This window comes from Phalacrocorax aristotelis, chromosome 4 (assembly GCF_949628215.1).
Source record: "Phalacrocorax aristotelis chromosome 4, bGulAri2.1, whole genome shotgun sequence".
In the NCBI taxonomy this organism is placed as follows: domain Eukaryota; kingdom Metazoa; phylum Chordata; class Aves; order Suliformes; family Phalacrocoracidae; genus Phalacrocorax; species Phalacrocorax aristotelis.
The window spans coordinates 55,376,953-55,387,183 of NC_134279.1; the positions used below are offsets into that span (position 1 = coordinate 55,376,953).

A 10,231-nucleotide genomic window follows, 5' to 3' on the forward strand; every position below is an offset into this window, starting at 1 on the left:
AATATGATGTGGTTGCCATCACGGAAACATGGTGGGATGACTCACACAACTGGAGCACCACCGTGGATGGCTACAAGCTCTTTAGAAGGCACAGGCAAGGAAGGAGAGGTGGAGGGGTAGCCTTGTATGTTAGAGAGTGTTTTGACTGTCTAGAACTCAATGACGGTAATGATAAGGTTGAGTGCTTATGGGTAAGGATCGGGGGAAGGCCAATAAGGCAGACATCCTGGTGGGAGTCTGTTATAGACCACCCAACCAGGATGAGGAGACTGATGAAGTACTCTACAAGCAGTTGGCTGAAGTCTCACAATCCCTAGCCCTAGTTCTTGTGGGAGACTTCAACGTACCAGATATCTGCTGGAAATCCAACACAGCAGAGAGAAAGCAGTCTCGGAGGTTCCTGGAGTGTGTGGGAGATAACTTCCCAACGCAGCTGGTAAGCGAGCCAACCAGGGGAGGTGCCCCGCTGGACCTGCTGTTTATGAACAGAGAAGGCCTGGTGGGTGATGTGGTGGTTGGAGACTGTCTTGGGCTCAGTGACTATGGCATGATTGAGTTCTTGATTCTTGGAGAAGTAAGGAAGAAGGTCAGCAAAACTGCCACCCTGAACTTTAGAAAGGCAGACTTTGGACTGTTAAGGAGTCTGGTTAACAGCGTCCCTTGGGAGGCAGTCCTGAAGGGCAAAGGAGTCCAGGAAGGCTGGATGTTATTAAAGAAGGAAGTCTCAAAGGCGCAGGAGCAGGCCGTCCCCATGTGCCGTAAGTCAAGCGGGCAGGGGAGAAGAGTGGCTTGGCTGAATAGGGAGCTTTGGCTGGAACTCAAGAAAAAAAGGAGAGCTTACTGCCTTTGGAAGAAGGGGCAGGTGACTCAGGAGGACTACAAGGATGTTGTGAGGTTATGCAGGGAAAAGATTAGGAAGGCGAAGGCCCAGCTGGAACTTAAACTGGCCGCCGCTGTTAAAGATAACAAAAAATGTTTTTATAAATACATCAGTGACAAAAGGAGGGCCAGGGAGAATCTCCCTCCTTTGTTGGATGTGGAAGGTAACCTTGCCACGAAAGATGAGGAGAAGGCTGAGGTACTTAATGCTTTCTTTGCCTCAGTCTTTAATAGTCAGGCTGGTCACCCTTGGGGTTGTCAGGCCCCTGTGCTGGGGTATGCAGAATGAAGTCCCAGTTGTTGAAGAGGTGGCAGTCACCGACCTGTTCCTTCACTGGGTGTTCACAAGTCCATGGGGCTGGATGGGATCCACCCAAGGATACTGAGGGAGCTGGCAGAGGAGCTCACCAAGCCCCTCTCCGTCGTTTATCAGCAGTCCTGGTCAACCGGGGTGGTCCCAGATGACTGGAAACCAGCGAATGTGACGCCCCTCTACAAGAAGGGTTAGAAGGAGGATCTGGGGAACTACAGGCCTGTCAGCCTGACCTTGGTGCCGGGAAAGGTCATGGAGCAGATCATCTTGAATACCATTACGCAGCACATGCGGGACACCCAGGGGATCGGGCTCAGCCAGCATGGGTTTATGAAAGGGAGGTCCTGCCTCAGTAACCTGGTCTCCTTCTATGACAAGGTGACCCGCTTAGTGGATGAGGGGAAGGCTGTGGACGTTGTCTACTTGGACTTTAGTAAGGCCTTTGACATTGTCTCCCACAGCATTCTCCTGGAGAAGCTGGCTGCTCACGGCTTGGACAAGTGCACTCTGTGCTGGGTTAAAAACTGGCTGGAAGGCCGAGCCCAGAGAGTGGTGGTGAATGGAGTCAAATCTGGTTGGCGGCCAGTCATGAGTGGTGTCCCCCAGGGCTCAGTGTTGGGGCTGGTCCTGTTCCATATCTTCATTGATGGTCTGGATGAGGGGATCAAGTGCACCCTCAGTAAGTTTGCAGGTGACACCAAGTTGGGTGGAAGTGTCGATCTGCTCAAGGGTAGGAATGCTCTGCAGAGGGACCTGGACAGGCTGGGTCAATGGGCCGGGGCCAGTTGTATGAGATTCAACAAGGCCAAGTGCCGGGTCTTGCACTTGGTCACAAAAACCCCATGCAACGCTACAGGCCTGGGGAGGAGTGGCTGGAGAGCTGCCCAGCAGAGAAGGACCTGGGGGTGTTGGTTGACAGCCGCCTGAACATGAGCCGGCAGTGTGCTCAGGCGGCCAAGAAGGCCAGTGGCATCCTGGCTTGTATCAGGAATAGTGTGGCCAGCAGGAGCAGGGAGGTGACAGTGCCCCTGTACTTGGCACTGGTGAGGCCGCGCCTCAAAAATTGTGTTCCATTTTGGGCCTCTCAGTACAAGAAAACATCGAGTTGCTGGAGCGTGTCCAGAGAAGGGCAACGAAGCTGGAGAAGGGTCTAGAGAGCAAGTCTTACGAGGAGCAGCTGAGGGAACTGGGGTTGTTTAGCCTGGAGAAGAGGAGGCTGAGGGGAGACCTTATCGCTCTCTACAGCTACCTGAAAGGAGGTTGTAGTTAGGTGGGTGTTGGTCTCTTCTCCCAGGTCACTAGCGATAGAACAAGAGGAAACGGCTTCAAGCTGCATCAGGGGAGGTTTAGATTGGATATTGGGAAAAAGTTCATTACTGAAAGAGTGGTCAGGCATTGGAACAGGCTGCCCAGGGAAGTGGTGGAGTCACCATCCCTGGAGGTATTTAAAAGAAGGGTAGATGTGGTGCTTGAGGATATGGTTTAGTGGTGGACCTGGCAGTGATAGGTTAGCGGTTGGACTCGATGATCTTAAGGGTCTTTTCCAACCTTAATGATTTTATGAATCTATGAATATTTATTTACCTTTGGAAGAACATTTTCTGGTGATCTAAAATAAAGGGTGGGATTTAGAGGTAGATCCTTCAGCAGTACTGGACTGCCACTGAATTTCATGGGTGAGAGCTTTCTCTGACTAATGAAAGATAAGCAAAGAAGTTGTCAAATTTATAATGTAAAAATTCTCATGTTTCTGTTAAATGCAGAAAGGCTGCCACTACATTTTTGGAGCTGCTCATTTATCCCTCATTTAGGGCTATATAATATCTGTGTGAGCTTGGAGTATTACATGTAAAAAGTCTCCTTCACATTTGTATTCTAAATGCCTAAGATATTTTTGTTTAATAATTCCCTGAGGAGTTAGATGAACTTTTTTTTCTTCTGCCTTTCCCAGTAGATTTGAGGGTGTGTTCCCAGTGGCCTGAAATCTTTAAATTCTTCATTTGCATAGCTTGGTGTAGCAACAGCAAGATCACTCTTGATGCCATTCTTGATATGAAGTACTTAAAACTTTACCAAGCCAGCCAGGCAAGCCAACAGTTAAAACAGATTTTAAAGTGCTCTGGTGCTTTAGATAAAATGCTCCATTTTATGAAGTATTTCAGGAAATTCATGTCAAGTTTGGGACACAAAACATGAGGACCATTTAACAATAATGCAGCAGAAACTATTAATGCAGATAGTCATGAATACTTGTAGCAGGCATAAATTAAACATCGTGTCCTTTGCTAGCTTCATTAGTATAGTCCCCAGAGTTTTGTCAAGATTGTTTTGAACTGCATTACACCAAAGCATCCAAGACATTAAGGGTTTTTTCCTTGACTGTAGGACAATACATTCGGGCTGTGAATGCTCATTGCTCTAAGCAATGCTTTTTTACAATGTTCACAACCACAACAGCATATGAAAAGTCTTAGCACTTAATCTTGTAGCTTTATGGAAGAATTCACAAACTGATCATGATGGTAAAATGATCATAAGAGTCTGACATATTCAGATTTTTCATGTAACTCTTAAGATAAAAATAGCCTTTATTTAGCAACCAAATCTCTTTACAAATTACAGAAATTACAGGCCTGTTGAGTACTGTGAAAAAGCTGAAATTCTGAATGCTTGGATTTACACTTCGATTAAGTTTCAGTTTTGTCAAAGGTGCTTAGTTACATGGAACTGTCATCAGTTGTGAAAAATGCTGACTTTTTTGAGGGTTTTTAGAATCACAGACTGATTAGGAACCTGTGACTTACCCTGTGACTGGTTACGATCAAGCGATTATGCCCTTGAAGCCTTTTATAAAGTCTGTTTTTCTCATGTGTCTCAACAGACACTAGGTCAGACTTCCTGCTTGTATCATATGCATCATTTTTTTTGCTATCTTGTATATTTACTGAAAGAGTCTTGAACAGTTGTAAGAGTCAAAGGAACCTTTGATCTTAGGCGGAGGAAGCATGCTCGGCACAGACTGAATGCCCAATAAATACGGGACTTTCTGCATCACTATCGTAAAAGCTTTATTTTTCATAATATAATTGCTTCTTTGTGGCTGCTTAGGGGTTTCAGCTAGACTTGCTGCTGTCAGCAGCGTACTACTGAGCAGCATTGTCACCCGAGAGAAATTGTACCCCCCCCCCCCCAGTGAGCACCTAACACTTGGGCAGGATCCAAGGGATGATTATGAGAGCCTTTGGCATTTAGTACAGCAACTAATAGGTGGTTACATTATCTTCTGAAGGCATGAGCTTTAATTTGCTTGGTAACAGGCAGGAAGGAAATGGAAAGTGTCATCTTCTGTTGCTCAGCTCTTAGCTGTAAGTGATGATGCCTAAAGTATTTGGTTTCTTCTTGTAGCGTTTGTATGCGGAATCCTTTGCAAAGTGCAATGTGCAAAAAAGTCAGGGAGAAAAAAATTGCAGGTATTTTAGCTTAAAAGAATGCTCTTGAGTGAAATTTCCCATTTTTTTTCTTTTTTACAAAGGAGAGAAAATGCAGCTGTTTGGAAGGTAGTGTTTGGGATTAGCAATCTTGATCATCCATCAGGCTTCATGCAGACCCGACTAGTGAAGACCATTATCCTCCATCCGCGCTACAACAGAGCGGTCGTAGACTATGATATCAGCATTGTGGAACTAGACAAGGATATCAACGAGACAAGCTATGTAAGACCTGTCTGTTTGCCCAGCAAGGACCAGTTGGCCAAGCCGGATACCTACTGCTACATCACAGGCTGGGGACACATGGGCAACAAAAGTAAGATGAGTATTTCTGGGATTCTTGGAAAAACATGCTAACCTTCTTCTGAGTTAACCAAATGAGTGATCCCATTACAAAGCCTTATCCATTTATACTGTTACTGGACCTTACTAAATACGAGGGAACTGTAACTACGCGTGAAGGGATCTAGCTGTGACTAGACTGTAACTTTTTCAAATCAGCAGCCTGCATTTATGCTCCTTAATCCTTATTTAGAGACATGGCTTGATTTTAAAAACTGTTGAGGATCTAGAAACTCCTATCAAGAAAGTCACCTAAATAGGTTATAACTTCGCTGGTCTAGGTTGCATTCAGAACTGTATTGAGAAGGTATCAGCTCATCAGTGGGGAAGGCAACATTTTTAGTTCACTGAAAGCACTGGCATACAGGCTGCATGAATATTTTCTTGAGGATTCAATGCTCTGTGTCACACTTTGACTTGTGACATAATTTATCCCATCCAGGCATAATCACAAGTGTTGTTTTTGTCTCTCTGAACAGACCACTAGTGTGTTTTCTTGTTCTGTGGCCACGGCAATCCTTGGGTCCCATGACAAGAACAGTGGTGTTATGTAAAATCTTTGTTTAGACAAAACAATTCTGCATGCATCATATGCAAATTATCCTGGCCCCGCCCGTTAATGCTCTAGCCATTGTGTTTCGCCCTTCGCTAGTGTAGCAATTACTAGGGAAGGCTGTCGGTCTGTACACTTGAGAAGGAAACTGTCCTTTTGGAATTGCCTCAGGTGGGACGTCACCTCTAGTGACCAGGTCAGACGTGGCAAAAATTAAATGGCACCTGTGAGCGATCGGCTGTTTACTAGCTGTGCTACCCATCTAAAAATATCTTTATTGTAACGGCCGGAACCACCTCCCCAACCCCCAAAATGCTTTTGCACCACTGGTAAGTGTGGAAAAAGGTTCTTTGCTGTCCAATGTGGTTTCAGCATTGCTTTTAAAGATTTTATGTTATGAAGCGTCAGAACCCATCATGGCTACACAGCATTTAGTCCTTCATGCCCTAGGTTGAACAACTGTCCTTAAAATTTGAGCTCGGTCAGCTGTTTACACTAGGAAGAAGTCCTTTATTGGCTCCTGAATGAGCTAATTTCAATAACCTTTGAATGCTGATTCCCTGGTACACTCTCTAAGTCAGATTTACCCAAACATAACTCAAACTGCCTGTGACTATACCAAGCTTTACCATGAGAGACACCAAGAAACTGGGAGTTCCTGCCATGGAACACTGAGTCAAACCTCTCCTCCACCTCCCTCACGTTACTGTTTTCCAGCCAATACTGCCCCCACCTTAAAAGCCCCATACTGTGTCAGGTAAAGGCGCTCTCCCCCCCTCAGTCCGTCAGTGCGAATGCAGGATAAGCAGCAAGCGTCACACCAGTCCCCACGGGACTAGGCCTCCTCCAGAATGCACCATGTACGCTCCTGGCTCAGAAGCACGACAGGCGCGAAGCCTGAATGGCAGCAGTGCAAACCACCACCTGCTTTCACCTTAGCTTTGTGCTAAAGGTGGGGTTGTTCTCTCCTTATGTTTAGTATCTATATAAAAGGTAATATTTATAATCTATCTTAATGGAAATACCGTATCTCGAAGTGCCATCATAACTATCTGTGCGTGCATGTGTAGTTTAATGCTTAATTCTGTTTTCCAGTGCCTTTCAAGCTTCAAGAAGGAGAGGTTCGCATCATTTCCTTAGAACAATGCCAGTCATACTTTGACATGAAAACCATCACCAGCAGGATGCTGTGCGCTGGCTACGAGTCTGGCACTGTGGACTCTTGCATGGTAGGCTTCTCTCTGAGGAGGAACTCACAGCTAGGCTTGCTTTTAGAAATCGAAGTGCTAAGCTGTTTATTAGGTAGAGCGTACTTCATCTACTACAGGAATTACAAGTTATTTATGTATTTTAACCCAACTTTCATTATTATTATTATTGGTATAATCAACTTCAGTTTATGGTAATGAACTGCTGCTTGAAGATGCTAAGGTTTATCTGTGTTAGTTAACTATCTGACTTTTCTAAACTTGTATGAGCTTTCTGCAGCTAATTTTTTGTACAAATATATCAGGGAATAACTACCAGTAACGCTGTGTGCTGCTAAGCAGTTCAGCAGAGCAGCCGGTTTTTACAGCTGAGTTATTACAGGCGAGTCGCTGCAGGAACTGAGACACAGCTTGAACCATATGACTGGTGGCCACGCGTAGCCCCTGCAGACTGGTTTTTTTCTTTCACGTTGCAGGGTGACAGTGGAGGACCGCTGGTGTGTGAGCAACCTGCAGGGCGCTGGACTTTGTTTGGTTTAACATCTTGGGGCTCTGTCTGCTTTTCCAAGGTTTTGGGACCTGGAGTTTACAGTAATGTGTCACATTTTATTGAGTGGATTGAAAGACAAATATACATCCACACCTTTCTGCTAAACTAACTCCAGATGGTAAGAATTGTGCTGACAGACAAAAGAAAAAAGGAATCAGCACATCAACACCGAAGATTTCACAGTCCAAAAACTCTATGAAAAGGAGTTTCAAGCTCTATCTATTCTTCTTGTGGAGCTACAGAATATGCAGTGTATGTTAACGGTAAACCCTCTGCGGTGAATATACTTTGGGGTAGAATTAATAATCCTTTTGACTTTTCTTTTAACTGTGTTGTGCTGATATTCCACGCACAGCAAAAGGCTTAAAAGAAAAGAATCAGCCACTTTCTGCCTTTCAGCTATTCAAACTAAGCAGTAGCACAGACTAGAAAAACCTTTTTAGATAATCTATTTTAATACTAGTCAATTAGTAGCACATGCATTTTCTCTCACTTGTTGTCATGAGGCGCAAACTTGATGCAGTCAGGTGGCACTGACAGGACGTATATTCACAAGGGCAAGGCCAGGCATGGCTGCACCTCACACTGGAGGGTGTGGGGGAGAGTGACGAAGGTGGTACATCTGCGTGGCACAGAGCACATTGAAGCACACGTGCAGGTCTCCAGAGGTGTGCAGCCGTGTGCTGCTGGGGTGCCTGAGCCAACGCTTTCTGTCCCTCAGGGTGGCTAATGTGCATGGACACAGCCCCGTGCCATCCAGACGCCACAGCTACTGTTCCCAGAGCCAGGCTGAGTCTCCCTAGGGGCGGCTAGACTCCTAGCTACCACTTGAGGCACCTGAGACCAAAACTTACTTGTTCACACTCCTTAGATGGTTTCTACCACTTAATTTTCTGAAGCTTCCAATGTCCTAATCTGTCCAGGAAACACCCATGTCTTGACAGCGCTACACAGATTAGCACATTTACCAAACCTACATCCCACTGGCTTTTTTCCCCGTTTTGTGTGATGTGTTCAGCCTATAAAGTGTTCATTGAACATCTCCAGCCTACTACAGAGTCAGTGACATTGAACAGCTGGTAAGATATGGAAAATGCAGATTTAAAGTGCAAAAGATGCAGTGTGAGTAACCAGCTGCTGTAGGTGATGCCCTACACAGCTCACAGCTTTTGGGAGGTGTCAGGAACCTGAGGATTACAGGATGAATTTCACTGGAGAACAATGCATTTAAAACTTGCACATTTTTCAGTGCTGTGCCTGGTCCACTGTGAACCCAGCCTAAGGCATAGAATTACCCTCTCTGCTACCTCTGGCATGCCCCCATGACAACATGGCAGGGCCTTGTCAATACCATGACTGCCATATGTGGAAACATGCATTAGGAGTTAAACAAACAGACATTTCAGGTACTATTAATCATGTTACAACTAATCTACATAGAGCTGAATCTTGCTTTAGTGAAAGTTTACCTCTTATTTCCATAGCTTCTTCTTTAACATGCCTAATGTTAGACATACTAGACAGCACTCTAGACAGCATTATTAATAAATATTCAGTATTCATGTTACAGATTCTGAAACTCAAGTGACTGTTGTATCACTGTTTCACGCCCAGAAAGAAAATCCCTCTAGGCTTTGCTAAGCTTGAGTTTGTTGTTTTTTGGTTGTTTTTTTTTTTTTTTTTAACCGATTAAGGATTTTTACTATAACATATAAACACGCTGCTTCTCCCAGCTATAAATGGGAGAAAGCAGCTGCGACCGTGTTTTTCCAGTACAAGTAGATTACAGATGCAGCAGGTTATTGATGGCCTTGCCTCAGGGATATGGAAGCTGGAGCTCTCCGTCCCCCCACTTCAGTTTTTCTCTGGGCCAGGATCTCTGCAGCTGTGGGACAGCAAAGTCCCAGAGCCGGTTACCGGGGTAGGCGGCCCAGGGGCTGTCGGAGCCAGCCCGCCCCACCGCCTGTCTGACGTGTGCGCTGACAGGCAGGTGTCAGCAAGGCCGGTGTTCCAAAAGAGGTGCTGTTGTGAAACGAACAGCCCAGCGTGACGTCTCTCCACCAGATGAAGTGGTTAGCAGCGTTGAGTTTTGTAAAGCACTGAGTGCATATAATCACTTCATGTAGATATCAGCACTACCACATGATAACAGGTAAGGACACATTTTCAGTAACTGGGTTTGGCCCGCCACCAGTTTCTGAGCAGTCCCTCCCAGGAAATGAGGGAGAGTCCTGCTTAAACACATGGTCCAGTCCCTCCTGTATGGGATCCGTCTAAAGAAATTAGAGGCTGAGGCCGCATCCCAGATGGCTTTAGGAGGGAGCAGTTGGGTCTTTTCCTTCCCCACAACTGTGTCTGACACAACATTCCGTGTAAAGAGGAAATTTGTAATTTTATAAATGTATTTTTATACTGCTTTTTTTATGTGTGCACATGAAATAGGCAAACATACTCCTCCTTCCACTGTACAAGCCCTTCCCTGTGTGCTGACATAACAGCTATGATCACAATTACGCTGTTTCTCTTACAAGTGTACCCTCACTGTAAGGTAACAATTGTTGGTTTTACTTCTACCACAGCTGTAGCTCCAAATGGAAGCAATGTCACACAGTCAAGTGGATGCGTTTCTTTCTAGCTGTACTAATAAAAATTTACAGTCCTTTTCCAAGTAACTTCTGTGTTGAAAATGTGTTTTAATCTTTAGAGAGACTCAGTGACAATATGGAGGTGTGACACTATAACTTTAGCAATAATGCCTAAAAATAACCTTAAAAGGTATTTGCATACCCTTATCTAGCTTTTTTAGGCAGCCCTGACAGCCCTATTGGTGCTACAACACTTGCGGAGGTTCTGGCACTACCATCACTGTACAACTTTCAGTTTCTTCTGCATGTATGC

At 45.1% G+C, this 10,231-nt stretch overlaps 1 protein-coding gene across 1 annotated transcript in view; it reads left to right on the forward strand.

Moving 5' to 3' along the window:
* Nucleotides 1–10,003, forward strand: part of CORIN (corin, serine peptidase) — a 171,032-nt gene extending 161,029 nt beyond the window's left edge. Inside the window, exons 20-22 of the mRNA XM_075091557.1 lie at nucleotides 4,725–4,996; nucleotides 6,671–6,804; nucleotides 7,260–10,003. Of these exons, the coding sequence (XP_074947658.1) occupies nucleotides 4,725–4,996; nucleotides 6,671–6,804; nucleotides 7,260–7,442 (589 nt within the window). The 3' untranslated portion in view covers nucleotides 7,443–10,003. The remainder of the gene's footprint in view (nucleotides 1–4,724; nucleotides 4,997–6,670; nucleotides 6,805–7,259) is intronic.
* The last annotated feature ends 228 nt before the right edge of the window (nucleotides 10,004–10,231 follow it).